General features: G+C 39.6%; 2 protein-coding genes and 2 non-coding genes across 4 annotated transcripts in view; 1 reads left to right on the plus strand and 3 right to left on the minus strand.

Annotated features, from left to right (window-relative positions):
• Positions 1–6,567: 6,567 nt before the first annotated feature.
• EEF1B2 (eukaryotic translation elongation factor 1 beta 2) lies at positions 6,568–18,509 on the minus strand. The gene is made up of 6 exons (XM_026707796.2): positions 18,364–18,509; positions 17,212–17,334; positions 11,456–11,579; positions 8,666–8,732; positions 7,864–7,989; positions 6,568–6,761 (listed from the first exon to the last, which is right to left on the minus strand). Exons 1-6 carry the CDS (start codon positions 18,441–18,443, stop codon positions 6,607–6,609), a joined length of 675 nt encoding a protein of 224 aa, XP_026563581.1. The 5' UTR covers positions 18,444–18,509; the 3' UTR covers positions 6,568–6,606.
• Positions 8,308–8,441, minus strand: LOC113441059 (small nucleolar RNA SNORA41). The gene has a single exon (XR_003374796.1). It is a non-coding gene; the product is annotated as a small nucleolar RNA SNORA41 (small nucleolar RNA).
• Positions 8,799–8,874, minus strand: LOC113441058 (small nucleolar RNA SNORD51). The gene has a single exon (XR_003374795.1). It is a non-coding gene; the product is annotated as a small nucleolar RNA SNORD51 (small nucleolar RNA).
• A 121-nt stretch (positions 18,510–18,630) lies between the features above and the next one.
• NDUFS1 (NADH:ubiquinone oxidoreductase core subunit S1) overlaps positions 18,631–25,442 on the plus strand; it is a 51,651-nt gene continuing 44,839 nt past the window's right edge. Inside the window, exons 1-3 of the mRNA XM_087914085.1 lie at positions 18,631–18,783; positions 21,144–21,238; positions 23,178–23,269. Coding sequence (XP_087770211.1) covers positions 21,175–21,238; positions 23,178–23,269 — 156 coding nt within the window. The 5' untranslated portion in view covers positions 18,631–18,783; positions 21,144–21,174. The remainder of the gene's footprint in view (positions 18,784–21,143; positions 21,239–23,177; positions 23,270–25,442) is intronic.

Consider the following 25,442-nt stretch of genomic DNA (forward strand, 5'->3'; position numbering starts at 1 on the left):
ACTGCACAAATAGAAGAGAGCTAACAATACTGCAGAAGATATGATAGAGAATTGGAGAAAATCACAAAATACAAAGACCTACAAATAAAACAACTATGTCAAAAGAAAGCAAAGATAGTACTAATACTAATAAGTGCCTCGAGTGCAACCACAAAACAACTGGAGCACCACTTCAACACCATTGACAAAATCACTGACAATGGCAAAAGGTAGCTTTTGCAATAACTTACTTAAAGACTGTAAACTAACAGGACTGCGCATTAATTGGTATTGACTGTAAACTAACAGGACAGTTAATCCATCCCACTAGGACAAGGTGTGCAGTCAAATGATACTCTTTTCTTTTTCAGTCTTCTTATTTAAGATTTCAAGTTCTCTTAGCTATCAGGGTATGAATAAGATTTAGATGGATGATACTGAATTAAGACCCGTTCCCTCCTCAGGGCATCTTTTAGATTTCTTTTGTTTACAGAACAGAAAAGCTGGAAATTTTTTCAAGCTAAATGATGTACCACTGAACAATATCCATTGGAATATTTGTGCCTTTAATTTCAACCATTTGTTTTGCTTTCACAGTCATTGAGAAACTTTATGCTTGGATTAATTTACAGCGATTTTAAGTGTATTGGATTTGAAATGTTCCAATGAAAATGCACTTGCAGTAGAGAACATTTACCAAAAGAATGTGCTCAATTATAATGTATTTGGAACCACCTACATGTAAAAGAAGCAATGGAATTAGAATCTCTACCTGCAGAGTAAAGATGATGACTTTGATGGAGATGTGCAGAAAGTTAAACAGTCTGAAGTATGCTATAATTCCAGAATTTTAGAGGTAGTATTTAGAAGTATCTTGGGCAAAAAACACCCTAATTGAGTATAAAGAAGAGCTCAGACGTGCAAGATTTTATTATTATAGCTGATTTCAATAAAAAATAATTTTAGCCTTCCTATGAAGTTGATTTCCTGGTGTACCTATAGGGCTGACACCACCTGTCTGATCACAACATTTGAAGTTCAGCTACTCAGTGTAAGATTTGAGTCCAGGAAACCATCTGCAACCAAATATTTCTAATATATCTAATCAGATGTGACATTAATTATATAATTAGTTCAACAACACTGGGGATGGGGGTAGCTTAACTAGCAGACCCCCCCAAATTCCCCAATAAGATACTCAATATTGTCATCAATCAAGATGAATCTACTGACTGTTTTGTCTATTTAGCTGTGAATTTCTACATCTTTCTGTAAAGACCCTTCCCTTAAGCCTGCCCCTAGAACAGTGGTTCCCAACCTTTTTTTCACCCCGCACCCCTAAAGAAATTTCACTCAAACCTCGCACCCCCTGAAATTTAGACTTTAGGAACTACTGAACACGTTAAATATATGGTAGGATTGAATCTTTTCAGCTATGTATGTGACGGCCACTAAATAATGATACTTAACTCTAAAATGAAAACAAAGTTAATCCATTGCATAATAAATAAAAATGCCAACATATAGCCAATATCCTATTATTTACCTGGACTTTTCTCGCACCCCCTGGAATATCGTCTCGCACCCCCAGGAGGTGCGAACACCCCAGGTTGGGAACCCCTGCCCTAGAAAGACAAACTTTTGAATTTCTTGCTAAATGTCCAGGAGGTAATTTAATATACCCTTTACCTACCCTGAAATAAAAGGGACAGTTGAGTAACCATGTGTGTGAGGTAAATTTAACAAATTCTTTTAAAGCTAAAACTAAAATGGAATGCAAGGCTGCATAAAACAGAAAATGTTTTGTTTTGACTGTAAAGCACTAAGTGTTCCAGCAAAATGGTTCAGACTGGTTTGGCACAAAAAAAATATGAGCCAATATGCATGTTCTAAGTTTCATTAAAACAAAACTTGAAACAAGATTTCAGTGTTTCACCCTAGAGCAAGAGTCTTCAAACTTGACAGCTTTAAGACTTGTGGACATCAACTCTCAGAATTCCTCCTCCAGTCATGTTAGCTCAGGAATTCTGGGAGTTGAAATCCACAAGTCTTAAACTTGCCAAGTTTGAAGACCCTTGCCCTAGGGACTTGCACACAGATCCAGACAGCCAGTATTGGCAGGATGCAGAAAACTCTACAGGTTGCTATCACCTAGCACTTTATCTGGAGCTTTGCTGCTCACATTTTCTAGCTCTAGCTTTCCTTGAACTCAGTAGTACAACAGCATTGTATGCCCTGTGTATACTATATGCTAAATGAAGGGAACATAGACTAGTAATAGAATGTCTGAGTTTTGAGTCTTTTTCAGAAGAGAGAAAAGTCCTTTCCAATCAGTTATATCCTCTAGAGACTATAAAACACCAGGGCAGAAAGTATTCAATTCCAGTCAGTCCATGCTTTTAAAACTGCTTCAGAATATTTTGCGTATGACCAACCTTAACCCGAAGAATAAGGAATATGGATTTCTCCTTCATTCCGAGATTCATCTGCAGTGCAGATTTTCTGCATGGCGGGACGATGACGACGACGACAAGTGAGAAGCTGCTCAAGAGTGAGGCCCACACAAGGACCAAATTCAAATCAATCCTTGCCTGTCTGGATGCCAACATTTACATCTTAAATGTAAAGTACATTAATTTAACAGAAAAAAAGAAGTAATCTTTTTATTTAAATTTTTTATTTTATTTATACCAACATTCCATCTTTCATTTGCACAGTGTGTCACCTGGATATAAATACCTTGTGCAATAACCATTAGTTTATACATATTCATTGCTTAACTTTAGAACTCTGCTCTTAATACTAACCTGCATCATATATCTAATTCTTATAACATTCCCCATCTTAACATTTTTAATTCTTACCAGATATTTACTATTTTGTGCAAGTCTTCTTTAAATTTTAACTTCCATATTTATCTTCCAACCATTGATAAAATATATCCCATATCATATAATATTCACTTTGTTCCTTCTCTTTGAATTGCTAGTGTTAACCTATTCATTTCTGCAGTCTAATATTTTTCTAATTACGCTCTCTTCAATCAGAATCTCTTCACTTTCCAATTTTGTGCAAATACAGTTCTAGCTGGTTAGTACATGAATAATTAAATATACATTCTATTTACTATAATTTTCAGCTATAATCCCCAACAGAAATATTTCAGGTTTTAAATCAATATGTTGTTGTATCATCTTTTCCAACCACGTATGTATTTTTGTCCATACCTTTTAGCTTCTACACATGTCCACCACATATGATATGTTCCAGGCGTCTGGTGACATTTTCAGCATTCAGCTGATTTATCTTTAAACATCTTTGCCAGTCTTGCCGGTGCAAAATGCCATCTATAAAACATCTTATACAGATTTTCTTTGTATGCAGTTGACATTGTTAGTTTAGTGTTTCTATCCCATAATTTCTGCCATTATAACCAAATTTCCCCCCCATGCTATCGTTTCCTTCACTTGTTCTTCCAATTTAACACCCAATAGGTAACTATAAAATTTTTTTAAATCAATCTTTCTTCTATTACTGTTAATATTTTATCCAATTCTATTGGTTCTTTATAGAAACCATCTAGTGTAATATCTTTATCATATCTAGACTGTATTTGCATATATGAATACCAAACCATGTCAATACCTTGCTCATTTAATTCTTGCTTAGTTTTGAGCTCGCCCTTTTCATTTAAAATATATTTGTATCTAACAATATTTCCCAAATTAATAATATTTGAATAAGCGCTTCCATTGTCGAAAGCCAAACTGGAATCTTCAAATAGTGCCAGTCTTTAATTTTCTCCCATAGTGACAAGTAATGCATTTCTTATGTCTTTGAAAGTAACCATGTATCTTACTTTTCCCATACCATAGAAAAGCATGCCAACCCAATTGCAAATCATGCCCCTCCAGAGTCAATAATCTTGTGTCCCTCAGTACAATCCATTCTTTCATCCATGTTAACACTGCTGCCTGGTAGTATAATTCCCAATTAGGTAATCCAAACCATTCTCTGGTTCTTGTATCCTGTAACATTTTAAAGTTTATTCTTGCTTTTTTTCTCTTGCCAAATATATTTTAATATTATTTTATTAAGATCTTCAAAATATTTTTTCTCGTTTTATCAGAATAGTTTGAAACAGGTACAATAGTCTCAGCAATATATTCATTTTAATTGTTGCTATTCTCCCTATTAACAACTGCAAGTTTTTCCAGATCTACATTAATTTGTTGTTTCAATTTATAATAATTATCTTCTTTAATTGTCACACTTCTTGCTGTTAATTGAATTCCTAGATATTTTACTTTCTTAGCGATCTGGATATCTAATCTCTTCGTTATCTTTTTTCCTGTTTCTCTGTAAGTGACATTTTTCACTAAGATCTTAGTTTTTTCTGTTTATTTTCAATCCTGCCACTTCGCCGTACTTTTTAAAATTAGCTTAGGTCCTGTTTCTAGAGGATTTTCTAGAAAACTAAATCATCTACAAATGCCTGTAATTGATATTTTCCTTTTTTTATCTCCATACTTTTTATCTCATCTTGTCTGATATTTCTATTTAATACTTCTAGTGTCAATACAAATAAGTGGTGACAAGAGGCATCCTTCTCATTCCTTTCTTAATATTAACCTTTTCGGTCATATCCCCATTTACCATCACTCTTGCAGTTTGTTTATATTGCTTTGATCATCTTAATAAATCTCTCCCCAAAGTCCATTGCTTTCAATTATGCTAACATGAATGGCCAGTTCACATTATCAAATGCCTTTTGTGTATCTAGGAAGATCAACGCCATTGCTTCTCTGTGCTTCATAATATTCCTAAGTATTCAAAATTATTCTCATAGTCTTTTATTTGTCTCTTAGGTAAAAAGCCATTTTGATCTGAGTGTATAAATCGATTTAAAAATCTCTTTAGTCATTCTGCTATTATTAAAGGAAATATTTTATAGTCGGCATTCAATAAGGATATCGGCCTGTAATTTTTTATCCATTTCAGATCTGAGTCTTCTTTCAATGAGAGTAATATATGCTTCCATCCAAGAACTTGGTATTTTCGCCTCTATCAATAGTTCATTAAATACCAACATTGGGTCACTCCTGTAAAATTTTATTTAATTCTGCTGGTAGACCATCCGGTCCTGGTGTTTTGCCATTCTTTTGTCTTTTGATTGCTTCTGTTAATTCCATCATTGTTATTTTTTCTTCTAATGTTGCTTTGTTTCTGGTACTGTAGGTAGTTCTGCTTTTTCTAAGTATTGTTTTATTTTTTTCTTCTGGAATTATCTCTTGATCATGAAGATTTTTGTAGTAGTTTTGAATTTTTTTATCATCATTTTGATAATAAGAGTTCCTTCATCATCTTTTAGTTGATAAATCAATTTCTTTTCTTCAATCTATATGCCAGCCATCTTCCTGGTTTGTTTGCGTTTTCAAAAAGCTTTTGTTTAGATCTTTTAACTTTTTGTGCTAGCTCTTTTTTGTCTATTAGACCTAACTTATGTTTTTTTAAAATCCATTGGATTTTTTGTTCTTTTTCTGTGGGTTCTTCTGTAGTTCCTCTTCTAACTTCTTACAGAGAAGTAATCTTGAGTCATGCTTGCATCCTTGCTCAGAAAACAATCCTTTTTGCACTTTCAGTGCCAAAGGAATAGACTGAAGAAATGCAGCAAACAGATCTCAAAAAAACACTTTCAAACATACCTTTGCACCAAAACATACCACAGACTGCTTCAGCAAGATCCAAAAAAGCATACATTCCTAAGATTAGGAAGCCAATAAAGCCCCTTAAAAAGAAGCCCTTTCCATGGAGAGACATAAATGAATGCAATGTTCAAAAAACAAAGATAAACAAACACCACTAAAAAAGCAGAAGCAGCCAACCAACCTTCCATTAGTTTTTCAAATGCATTCCAAGTCAAAAACTCTAAAGGTACCTATCAACAGCATAGAATTTGGTGGAAGACAATAACTACACTGATGATAGTTTGTGGTTCATGTGTACTGTGTCATGATAATTATGGAGCTTTGAGTGATGATGAAGATGACAACACATTTACTATATAAAGGCATTTGAGATCTCATGTGATCCAAGATTATTCAAAGAATGCATCTGACATATTTAGCAGGTCAGATAGACCAATGTTATACTACTATTTGGCATCTTATCCAACCTTTGTCTATGAACAAAATAATTTATCTGATGGTCCATTTGTTTGAGTGCATGGTGGTTTAAGTGAATTCTCCTTAGGTGATTCACATATACCATTAAATTTGAGGGGAGTCTTATGAAATAAACCACCCTCTGTTTACCCCCTAACCTTTTAAACTCCTCCATTTCAGTGCTTTCAATGTCAGAGCAACCCACTATGTCAGGTAAAGAACTATTCAATTAATTAGAGGGGATTTGGTTCACCAGTGTAAAATCACAACCTGGAATTCCTCCCAGGATAAGATTGGAACTATAGTAGAACCACCTTCTGTCTCTGAAGCAAAGAATTCAAATGATAGTATTTCCTTTTAACCCACAAACTTCCATTGCAAACTCGATTTTAAGTCGAATAGCTGAAGACAATAAATCACAATATTTCTGCTGCAATAGTTTTATTCCAGAAGCTACCACAACTTAAATTTTGTTGAAAGCTGCCACATCCATTGATTGTACATAATCTTCGAATGCAGTGATCTTCTCTTCCAACATATCAGTTCCAACTTTATCATCTTCAACTACACATTGAATTTGAAGTTTCTTTATTCCATAACCAACTGGAACTAGCTTTGCTAGAAAGATAATGAAACAACTGTTAAAACTGATAATCTACTCTATATGTTTATGCCCTGTAATAGATATTCAGTGTGGGTAATGTGTAGAAGCAAGCATTCAGGAACTTGAATTATAGCTTCTCTCATACAGAAACTCCCCCTGAAGTACAGCAACTAAGAAGCGAATTTAAAAGGGGAAAAATTAGATAGCCCCTGCCTTCCATCATTTTATAGAAGGATTCTAGTAGCACTCTAGCACTCTTTTAATAAAATGTTAAGTCTGGAAAAGTGCCACCAAACTCTGATTTATGGCAATAATTTGCTATAAATGATGCTGTAGTAAACTTAGGTAATTTTCCTTATTGGAACATTTCAATAAATGTAAGTGCATTGAAGACTATCATATGCAGGAACAGCAATAAGTAATAAATCCAGTTTAAGGTAATGTCTAATGACATTGTTGTTTGCAAGAAGGTAGGGAGGTTTGATAAATTGTATCGGTTGATATATATGTTGTGCAAAAACAATGGAATGAGGAAAAGAATGGTGCTAGTCCACATACATTTGCCTATCAGGTGCAAAGAGAGCAGAGGATGTGATAAGGTACTGTAAATTACAGGGCCATCAGAATTCAATGATCTAGTCTAGGAGCCCTGATGGAGCAGTGGTTAGAATACAATATTGCATGCAAAGTCTCCCCACAGCCAGAGTTTGATCTTGACAAGACTCAAGGTTAACTCAGCCTTCTATCTTTTTGAGGTCAGTAAAACGAAGAGCCAGATTGTTAGGGGCAATGCAAATAATGCTGACATTATAAACCACTCAGAAAGTGCTGTGAAGCACTATGGGTGGTATATAAGTCTAAATACTACAGTATTAGTCCACAACACGGCCAAAATTCCATTTTGGGATACTCAGTAAGAAATATGACTGGCCCTACTACACCAGTTGGAAGTTCTCAACAAAAAGCCCGTTATTTTGTGAAATGGAAACAATAAACTCTATGAACTTTTGCAGACATGATTTAAGAAGCAATTCAACTATACTTAGATCTTATGCATGTGAAATGTACTCTAAAAATAATAAGTCATAATTTTTCTATCTCCAACCAGTTACTTACATGATCCCCACACTAAGCCATCAGCCTGAATGCTTCGGACACACTCCTCCAATTTGGCCATATCTGTCTCATCATCCCAAGGTTTTACATCTAATAAAATGGATGACTTGGCAACCAGTGCTGGTTCTAGAAAAACCAAAGAATAACTCAATAAAAACAGGCTGTTTTACATGATTTCAAGAAGTTAAAGCAACTGCCGAAGTAGTGCAAGATTGGAAGATGTTGCAGAGACCTGGTCCACAGAATTGCTAAGAGTCAAGCACAACTGAATGGATAACATCACAATAGCAACTGTATTGTAACAAATTTCCTTATACAACCTAGTGCTAGTACTCAAAAAATGTTGCTTTTACTTAGAACAAAGCTAAAAGTAAATGTTTAAAACTTCTAAACTGCAAAATAAGATTAAATTTAATCAGCAGAGGAGAAGAATACAAGATATGATATTGTTCGTTACACTGAAACTCTCTTCTCCCGCTTGGGAAAGGAGCATTCTGCAAGCATAACAGCTGTTTTCCCACAGTTGGAATACTGCAACTGCTACAGCACTGAACAGTTTCAGGCCAGTACCTGTGGAATCACATATTTGCTATGCAATCAGTATTTCACCATTGACAGAAATTTATCTTTACCTGTATTCAGATATTTGAACTGTAATGACAGATTTTAAATCAAAGCAATACCTAAAATAAAAAAGATGTCTGTAATACTTATACGCAGTGAGCTTAGTCAGACTGCGGTTAATCTAGGAAATAATTCAGACTGAGTAAAGTTAAGGAGTGCTAAAGGGCTGGTAACTTACTTTTAGCCTTCTTTGATTCATACTGAGCAAGCCTCTCCTCCCTTAACTTTTTTGCTTCTTCACTTTCCTGAAGAAATCAAAAGAAAGTTAAATAAAATAAAGCAATTATTTCCTTATTAAGAACAAACTCAATTGGCTCTTTCAGAAAAACAAATCATCATAATTTCAGACGAAAGATGGTGATTTGGTTTTATTCATCATGTCACCAATTCAAAGCTTTGAAAAAGATGAGATTTTAATTTTAAAACACTACCTACAGCTAACTTTAATATGCATTACAACATATAAGATAAAGTTTCTCTCAAGTGGGGCATGATTCCCAATTCCATGATTACTACTTTGTGTCCACAGTTCTCTTGGCAAAAACGCAAGAGTGCTATTTGTTTTCCCAGTCTAGACTACTGCCCTAGGCTTTCCCAGAAGTCATACGTACATTTACTGTGATTTAAGCCTTCAGTGAAGGTTGGATAGATTGTGTACCTGCCATAGTTTTACAGAGTAAAGCATTATCTAATTATTTTTTTAGGTTTCTACCAAGTGTTTCCACTAAAATATAGCATGCAGACACACACACAAAAGGCTAACATTAATAAACAATAAATTCAAAAATAAGATAAAATTAACATAATATATTGCAAATCTTACAACACAATCCCATCAATTAAAAATGACTAAATAAAAGACTAAATTATTCTGCAAGTTAAAGGGATAATTTTTCATAGTCTGAAATCATCTGCTAGGGAAAAATTGTTGCCCAATATGATCATTTGAAACCAGCTATTATCACAAATTATTATTGTTCAAATACACTCATCTCTGCCACTATTTGGTAGCTTAGGATCTAAGAGACTTCTTAAATTGAGCACAATCCTTTTACAGAGATATAAGAAACAATAGACTCTATTCTGGATACAATAAAACTATAACACAGAGGTTTCCAAACTTGGCAACTTTAAGACTTGTGGACTTCAACTCCCAGAATTCCTCAGCCAGCATAGAATTCTGGGAGTTTGAAGTCCACAAGTCTTAAAGTTGCCAAGTTTGTGGACCCCTGCTCTAACAACTACAATTACCAAAGGCCCAGATTTATCAGATAACTCCAAAGAACACTGTGGTCAAATTGCACTTAAGGCCACAGAAAGTTCCAAAAGAATAGAACAACATTCCAATGCACCACCCTTTTCATTCACTAAAGAAATTTTAATTTCACACCCTTGTTTAAATACCAAATGAAATTGGTTTAGACACTCAAACTATATCTGAAATATAGTTGCAAAGCAACTTCTTGGTTGTATTGGACAAAGTATACAGTATACATTTAGTATATCATTACTAAATTCTACTGGGTTAGTGGAAAGTTTTAATGACTATAAAGCATAACAGGACCAGTTCCATTTTTATTGTTAGGAATGATTAAAAAACTAGCAACATTAATTTCCTTCCAAATGTTATATCCCTTTGCAAGATATGGAATCTGAAAAGAATCTCAGTAAGACAAACTGACTTGATTCATCTGTTTTTAAATAAACATGTGTCCATTTTGATCCAGTGCCCTCACTCTCAGTTAAGTGATGGCTCATGCTACTTAGAAAAAACAAGCCTCAGTTAGGTGGGATTATTTACATTTTTCCTAAATAACTGAGTAGTTAATAGGAGCCATTTGGCTCTTGAAGTGAAACATTTTTACTAACACATCATCCCTGCAGAATTTCATGTAGGCAGCCAATCTAAGGCTATCAAGAGAATGATCCTTCTATAGAGGAGAGTATTTGTAAATGTGCAGTCCTTTGTGCTCTCTGAGCTTGCCTGTTTTCTTGCAGACTGAATTCCCCGTTTCCCCTGAAAATAAAACCAAGTCTTATTTTCTTTTGAGCCCCCAAATAAGCACTAGAGCTTATTTTCTAGGTGTGTCTTATTTTTTTCCATGTACGGGAGGCAGAAGGCAGCATGGCACATCAGTGCTGCAGTGAGGTGGGTGGGGGGAATGGAACTTCCCCACACTAGCTTACTTCAGTGCCACACAGCCAGCCATCCACATCCTGACATCTGCCTTGACTTCCAGCAAACAAGCAGAAGTGGGCTGGTAACCATGTAGGCTCCTACTACACATGGTTGCTGCTGCGAGATAGAAGTTAGGGCATGGATGGCCTGGCTGTGGAAGCCTAAGTAAGCTGGTGAGGGGCACCCCCCTTCCTGTGCATTGTGGCCATGGCACCGCGAGCAACCATACAGAATGGGTGGGTGGCCGCCTGCACAGGCTCTTAAATAGGGCTTATGGGGGGGGGGGTAGGACTTATATTAGGTGCACACATAAAACTTGCTAGGGCTTATTTTCGGGATATATCTTATTTTTGGGGAAACGGTGGGTAATTATCATTCATTGCTAGTAGAGAGTAGGGCTTTCTCTCATTTAAAACATCTTTCTATGCAATAGATTGTACACATAATTGTTCCTCCTTTAGACCAAAAACCAATTGAACAAAATTCCAAATCAAATGTGTACCTTGCTTTACACATGGGACTATATGAGTTTGTGATTGTAATGGCAAACAGGAAATATCAAGCTGGGCAACCTCTGTAGAAACACTGAAATCTCCCAACTGAGAAGCTAACATTACAATTCTGAGATGTACAAACTAGCCAAATTTGGTAGTATTGTAGATAGTTTCTCACACAGTGTCTTAACCATTTAATCTTAACTGCATTATATTCTATTATATAATTCAATTAAGTTCATGCTGCTTTTTATGTAAGCTCCATACAAAATTAACAGGAAGAAGCTTTGGATACCTCATCTTCATCAGAACCAAAAAGATCAATGTCGTCATCATCTTTGTTATCTCCACCTGTGCCCGTATTGTCTTCAACATCTGCAGGGCCATATTTTCCCAAAGCTTTCTTCACACCAGGCAGACTACAAAACACATCGCATTTAATGGTTGACAGTCCATTCCTATTACTTCAGTGCAGTCTAGAATAAAGCTAAAGTACAGCCCCCCTTTGCCAACCAGTTAACAGCTGTCAACCATATGGAAATTTCAAAGGTAAGAAATTAGATGCCAACTTCATAAGCACCTGATGCCCTTCAGGCAAATTGCATTTTAAATGGTTAATTATAATGTATCTCCAGCACAGGTCTGAGTATCAGTAAGAGAGACTTGCTGTCATTGTATTCAATTCTCAACAAGGAAGGTTTTATTTATTACTAAATATTAAATCAGATTAAATAACAATTTCTGAAAAGAGCGTTGGTCTTACCTGACACACTTCTCAGTGTGCTGAAGGATAATCCAGTTGTGTGGGTGTAGACTCCTCTTCTGCTTGGAGGCTGAGTCAATCAGATTCTTGGTCATGCCTCCTCCTCCTCCTGAGTCTGTCCAGTTTTAATGAAGATGTGTTAACTTATGGTGCTGGTGATGACTTTCCCTGGACTCTAGACAGTTGCCAGAGTGAGATTGGATTATTCTTCAGCACACTGAGAAGAAGTGTGTCAGGTAAGACCAACGCTTTCTCCAGTTGCTGGAAGGATAATCCAATTGTGTGGGACATACCAAAGGTGGCTGTCCTAAGGGTGGGAGGAGGTCTGGTGTTGAGCCTGATTCTGAACATACTTTTTGTAGTACCCTTCTGTGTGGTGCAAGGATCTCTGCCCTCTCCTTTATCAGTTTATTTATAACTCTTGGGATTAGTGGAACTGGGGGGAAAGTGTATAGCAGTCTCTGGACCATGGAATGTGGAGAGCATTGGCTTCCTCCACCCGTTTTTGGGAACCTGGAGTAAAATGAAGCCATGCCCATGGTAAAATTGCTACGCAGGACACCATTTCCCCCGGGAGCTGTGATAGTAGGTCCAGCGTCACTGATGGGGCTGACTGAATTTGGGCTGCCAGTACCTTGATACTAGCTTGTCCTTGTGACAGACCACGCATGACCTGATATCTATGATTGCTCCCAAGTTCAGCAGTCGATGTGTTGGGAACAAATGACTCTTGTCGAAATTCACCAAGAACCCGTGTTCCTGCAGGGTCCTGATGGTGAACTGTAGGTCCTCTGCTGCTCTGTTTGGTGAAAAGGACTGTATCAGTATGTCATCCAGGTAACATTGGACGTGCACTGGAATCACTCTGAGGTGTGCCACCACCGCTGCCAACACTTTGGTGAAAGCTGTGGGCGCTAATAGACCGAAGGGCATGTATTCGAATTGTATTGGAATTGCAAGCCAGCATACTGAAAATGCAGGAATTTCTGATGAGCTGTAGAATAGGAATGTGTATGTAAGCCTCTGTAAGGTCAGGAAGTCACCTTCCTGAATGCTCCCCAGTATCAACTGAAGGGACTGCATTTTGAATTTCTTGTATATCAGATATTTGTTCAGTCTTTTTAGGTCCAGAATTGCCCTCCATCCCCCCAAATTCTTTGGAACTATGAACAGGATGGAGTAGAACCCTTCCTTGCTTGTCTCGTGGGACTGGTTGGATAGTTTGGATGTCTAGTAAGTGTTGCACTGCTGCCTCCATGAGGTTTCTCTTTACCTCATCCTTTGGAATCTGACAACTTATGAAAAGTTTGGGGGTGTGGAGAGAAATTCAAGGGAGACACCTAGTATCAACCATGTTTAGGACCCAGGTGTCTGTTGTTGTTTTCTATTGACTGGCAAACAGACTTAGACAGCTGCCAATGGGAGGGTTTATCTGTCATTTGGTGCGACAGAAGGGGAAGCTGCTCGTGCCCCTGAATGGATGTTTGTTTTGGCCCTGTTGACCATATCTATCTTTGAAACCAGATCTGTCCGGTTGTCTGTGCCCGTGTGTATATGTCCTTTGAGACTGGTGGATGCCGAATCCGGCGTCTGTGGCCCAAAAGGAAGGCCTGCGAAGAAGTTTGACAGTGGTCCATTTTCTGAACTCTGAAGGTAGAACCTTCTTCCTATCTTTATTCTCTACCAACACAGAATCTAGAGCCTCTTCAAAAAGTTTTCTGCCACTGTTAAGGGGCAGAAGCTGGCTTCCACTTGGACCTCATGTCTCCCTGCCAATGACGAAGCCACAGTATTCGTCAGGCCCCTATAGAGGTGGCCATAGCGTTAGAGGCAAACCTTGTGGCATGCATGGTGGCATCTGCTGAGAATTCCACAGCAGCTATCACTTTGTTTAAACGCTGTTGGGCACGTACGTCCCCTGGGGGAACCTTCTCTTGCATCTGGTATAGACAAACCAGCGTGGCCTTGATGAAGAAAGATGTGGCCGTGGTGGCCTTTATTGCCCAGGACGAAGCCTGATGCATCTTACAGAGCATCATCTCCACCTTCCTATCTGCTTTCAGCGAATCCTCCCCATCATTAACTAATACAGATGAGAAAGTTAAGGCAGCCACCAGTTCATGTATCATTGAAGACTGGAGCTCCTCAGCAAGGTCTGAAGCCATATTAAAAAACCTCTTATCATTACCACTCGGTGTTGGGAATACTACTGGTTTTTGCCACTGACCTTGAATTATATTTGAAAGAATTCATTTGAGGGAATCTCCTCGGTCTCTTTAGTAGACAGACTTTGGGAATAGCAGCTCCCCTGGGCCTGACAGAATTGTATTTGACTCCTTTGTGACCAGGTCCACTCCCAGATTTGTTGCTGCTTTTGGCCTTAAACAGCAAAGAGCTGAAAAAGGCTGGTCGAAAAGTCCAACAAATGCTGGGGCCTCAGGATTCCTCCCTTTATCTTCTGAAAGGTCTGCATCCCTTTGATCCTCCTCTCCTGAGGCAGAAGCCTTGCTTTGTGTGGAGAAATTTGACTGTGCTCTTTGGGGGGCTTCCAGCTCCCTTTGCTATTGTGACACCCTGAAGTGGTCCTGACTACTAGGTATCTCCTGTGTCAGTGTGGCTGTCTGGCACTATTGTAGATGGCCTGTGATAAGGTTGAGACCAGGTTCTTCATCTGATCCATAAATTCCAGGTCTTGGTTCTCCCTAGAGCCATGATGGTGAACCTACGGCACGCGTGCTAGAAGTGGCATGCAGAGCCATTACTACTGGCATGCGAGCCCTCGCCCAGAACAGGTCCATTGCGCATATACCACCCGCCTGATTGTTGGGTATCCAGTGCGCATGCGTTGGGGTGCGCATGCATGCAGAGACCCGCGGTGCGGGTCACATGCGCAGGGGGGACCCACCTGCATTGCCTTCTGGGTGCTGGCGCGCGAGCACGTATGAGTGAGCAATTATCAGCACAGGAGTCCAAAAAGGTTAGACACCACTGCCGTAGAGTGTAACCTCTGGGATCACCTTCATTCTCTTTACTAATGGTTCCCACTGATTATCTGATTGCAAAGCTCTCTCCTTTGCTACAGGAATGCTATCATCCTCCTCTGAACAAAGGGAAGGCTGACAAAACCGCTCTCCGATGCCACCCAGTGGTCCTTGATAGCAAGGAATATGCTGCTCCATTTCTATTGGCTGATTTATTTGTTTAGCAGGCCAAACGTAGGAAATTTCAAGCTCCCTTTTCAAGGGGGCCCTCGCCTTTTCTTTGTTCTGCCTCCCTTTCTGCCCTGGCCATATTATCTTGTTATTAGCCTCATAGCATCTCTGGGCATTTTCCTCTTCTGTCTTGGTTGCTCTCCTGGGGGAGACAACTTTTGCTTTCAACTTTTCTGCAGCTTCTCTAGTAAGAGAGTTAGATTCCTTGGAGCCCTTAGTCTGGTCTGGGGAGAGGTCAGGGTCTCCCGATCCTCCTTCCTTGTCCCAATAACATTTGCATGGTCAGCCATGTTATCTTATGTCCAGGCAGGGCAGACTCAGTCACAAAGGACTACTGCTACCGTGGCTTTCTTTCCTCTTTTTATTTGATGCTTTAAAGTATGCCCCAGGCAAAGCTGGGCAGTGACTTGAACTGTATAGGCTGCTGTTCCGGACTAAGCCGGCGAGGAAGCCTCTAATATCTTATGGGCTTCTTTATATGTGAATTTAAAATAAAGTCCAGACACTGTTTTTCCGCAAGCATTTTTTCTCCAAGACCCTTTAAACAGGCTTCAATAAGCTGTCCTTCGGCTTTTCGGAAGGCACAAAGCCTCCAGCCGTCTTTAAAGCATGCCACAGCTTCAGACTGATAGGGGGAAAAGGGGGGGGGGGAACTCCTGCTGCTCTTAATCTTGTGTCACTATAGTTCACCCCCCCCCCAAAAAAAACAGTAAACAAGCTGCCCTGATGAAGCTCCAAAAACACAGAAACAGTAGCCATTCATATGGAGTCTTACAGTTTTGAAGAATTCACCGAAGCCATAACTCTTTGATCACCAGCACCTCTTCCATGCATCTTCTTTGCTTGAAGGCAGAGTCAAAACTGGGCATACTCAGGAGGTGGCGGCATGACTGGGAATCTGATTGACTAAGCCTCCAAGCAGAAAAGGAGTCCACACCCACCCTTCCAGCACACTGGAGAATTGGGAATTTTCTAATCCCCAATTCTCAGATTTAAATTATGTTGATTATGAAAGCTCGTAAAGTAGAAGCATCCCATCTCTTGTATAGGTAGTCCTTGACTAGTAACCATTTGATTAACAACAGCTACCAAAAAAGTCAGTTATGATTTAAATTTGAACTTATAATTGTCACCCTACTCCTGCAATTATGCGATTGCAATTCAGGCACTTAATTGGCTTGCAATTATGTTTTTGCTGGTTTTGGGGAAATATGGCATTGGTAAAGTTGTATTCATACTTACAACTCGTGATTCTATTTATGACCACTGAAAACAGTTGTAAAACTGAGTCATGTGATGACTTATGACTGCAACAATTTACAACAGAAATTCTGATCCCAACTGAGGACTACTTGTTAGTTTATAGTGCAATTTGTTCACTGGCATTCATCAGGAAAAGTGAATTACAAATTTAAAACTACCCAGTTATACAAATACTAATAATACACCTTACTTTCTTAGAAGTACAGAATTTTATATTACGGACTATTGTATCATGAATGTGTACAAAAGAGAAAAATGTTTTAAGTTTCATTTCGGTTGTTCCAGATAAAACATATTCAGGTGAAGACTCTCCATATTTCCCATGCATTCTCCCACCCAGAATAATTTTTGATAAGAGAGATGGGCAACATATAGCCTCTTATCTCAGAGGCCTGTCACCAATCTTCCAATGCCTTTTCTCCCTTGTCACAAATCTCCGCATGATATACTCCAAGGAATCCCCATCTTCCCAACACTTCCCCTTCTGTCCCTCTCCTTAGCCACCAACCTTCCTGGTCTTTTTCCCATTCCTCTCCCAAACTATTTCTACCTCGGGTACAATAGACCTTGTGTTCTCAGCTAGACCAGAACAGTCCAACATGCACTTTTTTGGAAACATGGGCCATGCTTGGAAGCTTCCTATGCAAAGAATATTTTCCATATCCCTACTGGAAAAATATCCAAAACTCTAGATTTCTGAAGGAAAAAAAAAGAAAAAAAGAGAGAGTATTTTATATTTCTGTGAGTTTCATCTGGAACACAAACTGTAGGAAGACCAGAAACAGAAATGCAAATAGCGGAAATGAACCTCACCTTGCCTTTTGTTTCTCATAAGATTTAATGTGGTTGTACCACCTGAGAGCATGGTAGAACTCAGGAGGAGGGGATGAACTAACTGCTTCAAATACAGCAACATCTGCCTGTGATGGAACATACCTGTAGGAAAAGTAATATAAGCATGAACTTTAGCAAAGCCACTTATCAAAGTACTACCATAATTTACTATAAATTAAACACCAACAGTATGGAAAAATTATACAGTGGCTGAAGTTAACAATTGACACTAGGTGGCTCTTCAGATGCAACTGTCTGATAGGAACTAGCAGACCTTTCCCTTTCATATCTAGTCCGTTAAGGTTTGAATAGAGCAACCCTGTCCTTGGGTTATGATTATGAGTTAGATCTGATTCTTTAGTAGGATGGCCATAACGTATCTTCATACTGAAGTAGATGGATTTACAACAAGGGTGGGAATTCCTTGTCAAAAGCAATAATTTGAAATTACAGCTTCATTTACATCGGACATACCTAGGGATGAGTGTGTGTATTAAATCTACCAATTAATCCCAATTAAAAATCGTTCCATGCCATTGATAACTCAGGTTCACAGATTAGTTTCATGTTCCTTCATTCCATAGTGTTTCACTAGTTAAAATTAAAAGTTAATCGCACAAAGTTCATTTCCAACACAAGCTCATTTATACAACTAAATAAAGACCTGACATCTGCTGTAGAGAACCTTCTGAGCTGCAAAAGGTTTTGATCGAAATCCCTGCTGGGCGGTCTTTCATTAGCCAGTTCATTCCCCTTTTTCCGCAATAAAATAAGTACTGCATACGGTTTCGGAAACAACAAAACCATGGTAACGTAGACTAAAACAACGTTGAACGTTCTAGGGATGACGATGAGAATATTTAAATTCGTTATAATGTAATTACGGTCGTTGCCTTCGATATTTTTATAAGCGAGTGTATAAGCGAGTGTACTCTTTATCTGATCGCAAAGTTCCTAGCCAGGCCTTGCCGCAGGACGCTTCCCCAATTTTACTTCAGAAAGCGTGTCAACGAAAGGCAGCCAGGGCCTACTAAGGCCGAGAGCGAGCGGAGAAAAAAACGCTTTTCTCAAAGGTTCCCCCCCCCACAGAAAAAAACAAAACGCGAGAAAGCTGCTGTCTGGGTCCCTCACCCCTCGATGTAACTTTTATCTGACAAGAAGGAGTTCAGGAGCTGCAGCCCGGAGGAAGATTTCAGGTCCCCAAATCCCATGATGGCGCCGAAGTTGCCAGTTGCAATGGGAAGAGCAGCGACAACACACACGGCCGTCCCAAAGAGAACGAGTCTCATTTTTGCGGTGCTTATATAGACTACAACGGATCCTTCCGCGCGCACTTCATAGAGATAGATATCCTTCCGCCGCGCAAGCCCCTCGTTTTTCCTGTCTGCCCTATAGAGAAAGTCGCGCGCGTTTTCAGGGCGGTGTTTCCGGGCGGCCGGAAATTACCGAGCGCCTCGCGAAAATTGCCGAGGGCACCGCCATTATTTTACTGGAGACAGCGTTAGAGGGGACTTGTGTTTTAAGGTCGAGGAGCCTCCCCCGGCCACGGAGGTAACAAGGGAAAAAGGTGGTGGGTGGGTTGGTCGAGCGAGAAGGCAGTCCCTGAAGAAGGACTTCTTCCTGGCACTGAAAAGGAGGAAGCGGGAGGGGCTTGGCGGGGACGCCCTTGACCGAGGTTGACCACCCCAAGTCCTCCGGGCTTGCTTTGTTTTCTTTTTGCACCCCCCCCTCCGCCCCGCCAGTGGAGAACTCCATTCTTCCTCTCACCTGCGTGAGTCTCCTCCTTCATTGGTGTGTAAACGCCGTTGCCCCTTTAGGGAGTGTTCGGTGCAAACCGGTTCCCTAAGCGCGTTATGAAGTGTTATCAAGTGGCAAGGAGCGCTCAGGAACCAGAGGGTTAGAAAGGACGGAGCGGTCGCGGGGATTTACAAGTGCAGTTCAATCATAGGAGCTCCGTCTGATTCCGTGTTAATTCCTTACGCGTGGTTAGTGCAAGACTATCAGTTTATCTTTAAAAAAAACATACATATTCCGCAATCTAGCTTTAAGGTTTCCATTGAAGCCCCCCCTCTCCCCCGGAATGTTACCGTACTGTTTTTTTAGCTATTTGAACCAGCTCGTGCGAGAGTCACCGTGCGATCTTGGTAGCGTTTGTGCGTATGTTTAATTAATTTGGGTAACAACACGTTTAAATTTCCTTGTATTTTATAAAAGTTGTAAACAAAATCAATTACCGTAAATACTCAGTTCCACCCACTTGTTAAAAATCTGGATGCCTTCTCTTGACGTGAGCTCACAAATTCCTGATTCTTAAAATTTAGGAATTCGTAGGGCATGGTTGTAGACGAAAAATATATTTCTGAATAGAAATTTGGATTTAAGATTTTTGGTTTAGTTTCAGAACAACTGACGATTTCAAAACATCAGATCTTCTCATCTATATACGAGCTGCAGTCTATAAATTGATTGTAATCTAGAGAGCATTGCAATCTTAAAATCATTGTTTGGCTTGTAGTGTATTTTACATATGCTCACACAATACCTTGTGTGAAAAGACTTAAAAAGACTTGTGATGAGTGAAGTACATGGATGCTATAAGCTGTATAAAAAGATTACAGCTAACTATTCAACATTATTTGTGTACTGTATTTTCTCAGCCTGGACTTTATTAATCTTGACATGCTTGGAAAGGGATATTTTATTTTAAAATAAGTTTATCAAAGAGATAACTTTGCTTTTGAATATCATAGTAGGGAACAGGCACTAAAGCAGCAGTAACCGCTGCCAAGAAAGCAACACAGATATGCGCATCAGGAGTTCAATCTGACTTGGGAGGTTTTCATTTTTATTTGCTTATTAATATGGAACTGAAAATGAAAATGGACAATTGTTTTCCATAAAAGTGAAGATACGGTACTCAGTTCTGCTAAGGAGTTTGAACTATTGCATTGTTTGTTGGTTCAAAAATTGCAGTGTACTTTCCTCATTAAAGCAGGTTAATAAATCTTTGTATGCATGCACACTTTTGAGAACTTTGCATTTTATTCTTCTTTAGAGTAAATAGAATAAGCAGTGGTAAAGACAGGCTTTTTTATTCCTGTAATGATTTGCCTCAAATATTACTCTGATGTTGCACCAGATACTCTCTGTTAAATGGTTTGTTTATAGATAATGAGCCACAATGGTGCAGTGATTAGAGTGCAGGCTACTTCTGCTGACTGCCAGCTGCCTGCAATTTGGCAGTTCAAATTTCACCAGGCTCAAGGTTGACTCAGCCTTCCATCCTTCTGAGTTGGGTAAAATGAGGACCCAGAATTGTTGGGGCCAATATGCTGACTCTGCTTAGAGAGGGCTGTAAAGCACTGTGAAGTGGTATATAAGTCTAAGTGCTATTGCTATAATACACCAGGGAGTTTCTGGGTTGTAAGAGCTTTGACAATAAATCATGGTATGATCTTTCTGTACATTATTGGATTGTCTTGGTGAGCATACTCATGGGATTCAGAGAGAAGACTGATGTATAAACTTGTGGCAAGTGTCAGAAATGACACACCATGTCCTATGACCTCTAGATGACTGTTTTTCACACTTATGACTGTTGCGGTAAGACGCTTGGCAGCTGACTCATAATAGTTGCAGTCTTCCAGGGTCATGTGGTCACCTTTTTCGACCTTCTGATAAGCAAAGTCAATGGGGAAGCCAGATTCACTTAACAAGTGTGTTACTAATTTATCAACTGCAGTGGTTTATTTAACAACTGTGCCAAGAAAGGTCATAAACTGAGAACTATCTGTATATATCCCTGTATCTGTTCCATGGTATTAAATTAAAATTACCATTATAAATCTGAATTAATCTTAGGTTCTCACAATTTAAAATTATAAAGCTATTGCTTGAACTTCCTCTTATAGGGCTTTGCTAAAAAAAAAAAAAATCAGCACTATGCTGCGACTCCCTGCTGTCCATAAGACCCTTGTTGGTGTTACCCGGACTACTACAGGATGCGGTAAGTTGACTTTCTATTCCAGGGGTGTCAAACTCAATTTCGTTGAGGGCCACATCCGGGATGTGTTTGACCTTGGGGCTGGGGTGGGCATGGCCAGGGTGGGCATGGCCAGGTTGACATCACTTGTGTCAGGGGCACCTGTGTTGGCCCAAGCACTTTGCCAGTGAAAACAGACTCCTAAGTTCTGTTTTCAGCCACGACAGTCTCCTGCAGCCCTCTGCCAGCGAAAATGGAGCTTGAGTGGGTTGCGCATGTCCTCTGGGCCCTGTTTTCAACTGTGACAGCCTCCTGCAGCCTTCTACTAGCAGTGCTCTGTGGACCGGTCCTTCACTATTTCCAGAGCAGCTCTGTGGGCCAGATCTAAGCACCCTGCCAGCTGGATCTGGCCCCCGGTCTTGAGTTTGACACCTCTGTATGATGATCCTCCATGTTAATTTTCATTATTGAGTTTTTTAATGTCATATTTTTTCATGGGTTATATTATTGATAGAATCATTGATTCCAAAAAGTAATTGTTGGTTCCTTTCTTCAATTTGGCAACCCTCAGTTCACCACAGCACTCTAGTGTTAGGATTCAATTACAAATGTTGCTCCTTGAAGTGATGATGTACATTCTCAAAAGCCTGGCTTAGTGTGCTTTGGTTTGTAGACATACATTCAGTTTCTCAGTTTGGACATACTACTTGATTCATTCTTGATCTGGACATTCATGCTTATTTGTTTAAGATGTTAGATCTAGTCCTTTGTCATATGAAAATTTGGACTACTACCAGCTTATAGCTATTTTTGAAACATTAAGAATATTGAAACCAGCTGATATTGTTGCAATGGTTTTCAAGCTACTATTTATCATAATTATAAGAGTAGTGATTTTATCCCTTTCATTTTGTATAACTTTTGTATAATAGGTTGATGAGAGGTCTGACTTGACATGTATTACTGAGAGTCTCTTGGAAATGTGCATATCTGTACTTTGAGTGTAGCATCAGCCAAGATCCCAGGGCAAGTGTGATGGCTTTCAGGAGCATTGCTCAGAGGTAACCAGATGTGATAATGATAATACCCAGATCTCTGCCCTGGATCAACCAAGTAATAATGCTGGAGTATATGGAAACTATAGGATCTCAATGTCTTGAAGCTATAAAGCCTGGATGGAGAGGAACATGTTTTAATTCAACCCTAGAAAGACTGAGTAGCTCTAGGTTTTAGGGTCCCCTGGATCTAGTGATTTTCCAGCTTTAATTTTGGAACAGTGGCATGTCCAGGAGGTTTTTGCAGTTACAAATTGTGTGCCAATATTTTCTAAATCAGGAGACAGTGCTTACAATCACTTATAACTTGGTTGCTTCCTGAGAAGATTACTGTAACACACAATACACAGGAATGACTTTGAAAATCATCTGGAAATTTAATTGGTCTAGAATGTGGCAGCACAGGCAATTATGAGTATATCTCATTATGCCCATGTCACATATTTGTGAACTGCACTGAGTCCCAATTTGCTTCTGGGTGAGTTAAGAGTACTGATTATTACCTGTAAAGCCCAGGTAGGTATGGGACAAGATACCTGAGATATTTTACAACCGTTATCTCTACTCATCCCATTAAATCAGGTAGGAGGGGCATACTCTGGGTCCCATCAATCAGGGACTGTTGTCTAGTGAAGCTCCCAAAGTAGGCGTTTTCTATTATAGTATCTGCCCTCTGGTGCACTATTCTCCTAACACTGAGATCTAACTGGCACTAATTGTGCTAATATTTCAGAGTTTTAAAGCTATTGTGACTTTAAAAAATGGTTAGTCACTTAGAGTTGCTGCTTTTGAAATGGATGGCCACATAAATGTATTGAAATAAAATAAATACTACATAATAATATTTGAAAAAGAAATTGACTATGACTTATTGCATTAAATAATTATCTAATTCTGTTTTATTCAAGTGCGTACCACTTCTACAGCAGCTAGCAACCTGATAGAAGTTTTTGTTGATGGTCATTCTGTTTTGGTGCCTCCAGGAACCACAGTACTTCAGGTAGAATAAATTTATGCCGTGCCTAACCCCATGTAAATATTTGTGTTGTTTTATTTTCCATTCTTTTAAATGTTGCACACACAACCCTTACCAAGATTTGTGACACCAAACTTTGGTGTATTACAGTTCACCTCTTCAGGTGAATGAAATAGTTTTTTTAAAAAAGTTTGATGTACATAGTCAGGAAAGTCTACAATGTTTTTTTTATCTTGGAGTAGTTCTGGCAGCCTCAGATTGTTAGTTCATTCTGTTCATGCTTGTGCAGCATCCATGGTACACTATAGTGGGCAACTGTGTAAGGAGATAATTACTTATAGATCATGTTTTACAACAGTTGAGCATAATAAATACTTTTGAATTGCTCAATTGATTAACACATGTAACATGATAAGAACCTTTTGTCTCTATGAAATAGATTTTTAATTATTTAATTACAATTACTTATATTATAATGTTATTTATTACAATTACATATTTTAGGATGACAGTCCTTCCAAAACTGTTTACAAGCAACTGAAACAATTTAAAAGAAGTGCAATATATTTTCTTTAAAAGCAAACTGATAGGAACTTCAATACAGATTGCTTCCATCTTGCTGTTTGATAGGCTGAGAAAAGTTCTGAGGACCTGCCTTCTTGACACTTGTCCCCAGTTTTGGCGAAGTTGAAGTGGAAGGTTACACTATTCATTGTTCAATTCATCATTGCTATTTCAGTTCTTGACCAGGATGAGACCCAGAGCCAGATGGTCATCTGGGTGGGCTGGATGCTCATCACAGCACCCAAAGAATGGAAGTGTCAGGTAAGAATCAACGCCCCTTCTCCAATGTGCTGTTCTGAGCATCCAGCCCAGGGATATACCCAAGCTGGCGTGTCCTAGAGAAGGGTCTCCGTCTGGTTTGGAGTCTCCGTCACCGTAGGAATTCTCTGCAGGACAAGCCTGCCAAAGGCAGCCTCTGCCGAGGCAAAGGCATCCAGTCTGTAATGCCTTATAAAGGGCGACGGTGATGACCACGTCACTGTTATACAAATTTCTTCTTTGGAGGCTTGTGTAGCCCAAGCTGCTGATGTGGCCAGACTCCTGATGGAGCATGCCGTGATTCCTCTGGGCACCAGTAAGGTCTGCAGTTCATATGTCTTTGTAATTGTTGCCCGAATCCATCTTCCCCCCGTCAATGCTGTGACTATTCTCCCCAGTGTGGATGGTTGGAACGAGACAAAGAGGGCCTCCATCTTTCTGTTGGGAGCAGTTCTGTTGATATAAATACGGAGGGTCCTTCGTAAGTCTAAGGAGTGCCATTGTCTCTCTAAGGTGTCAGCCGGCCTTGGGCAGAAGTTAGGGAGAACTAACTCCTGCGCACGATGGGAGGAGGAATTGACTTTGGGGATGAAAGCCGAGTCTAAATGGAGAACCACCCTGTCAGTATAGATTCTCTCTTATTGACAGGGCAGCCAGCTCCGATATCCTCCTTGCCGAGGTTATTGCCACCTTGTAGGAGGTGGAGGCTGGTAGTTCTCAAGGGTTCAAACGGTGTTTTGTAAGTGCCTTGAGAACCTTGTTTAGGTCCCAGATGGGGTATTGATGGACCACTGGAGGTTTTAAAATAGTGGCTCCTTGGAGGAAACTGCGTACTTTTGGGTGATGTGTGGGACACTCTAGATCAGGGGTCTCCAACCTTGGCAACTTTAAGACTTGTGGACTTCAATTCCCAGAATTCCTCAGCCAGCTTTGCTTTGCTGGCTGAGGAACTCTGGGAGTTGAAGTCCACAAGTCTTAAAGTTGCTAAGGTTGAAGACCCCTGATCTAGATCCCTACAGGAGAGGACTGAAGCTAGGGCCGCCACCTGCCTATGAAGCATATTCGGAGACAGCCCCTTGTCCAACCCTTCCTGGAGAAAGTCCAGTATGTTCGCCACTGATGTGAGGTGCGGTCTATTTTAGTCCTGTCACACCACTTGCAGAAGTTCTTCCAAATTGCATTATAGATGCGGTTTGTGGACGGATGTCTTGTTGGAGAATTTCTCACCTTTTAGAAGCCTCCAGTCAAGTGCCTGATGGCCAGGTGGAGCCACTGCGGCTCTGGATGTTGTATGGGGCCCTGGCTGAGGAAGACCCTGTCCGACGGAATTCTCCAGGGATTGGAAATTGAGAAGTTGATGAGGTTCGCAAACCAC

Source organism: Pseudonaja textilis, chromosome 1 (genome assembly GCF_049901715.1).
Source record: "Pseudonaja textilis isolate UNSWEBS1 chromosome 1, rPseTex1.2, whole genome shotgun sequence".
NCBI classification, from domain to species: Eukaryota; Metazoa; Chordata; class Lepidosauria; order Squamata; family Elapidae; genus Pseudonaja; species Pseudonaja textilis.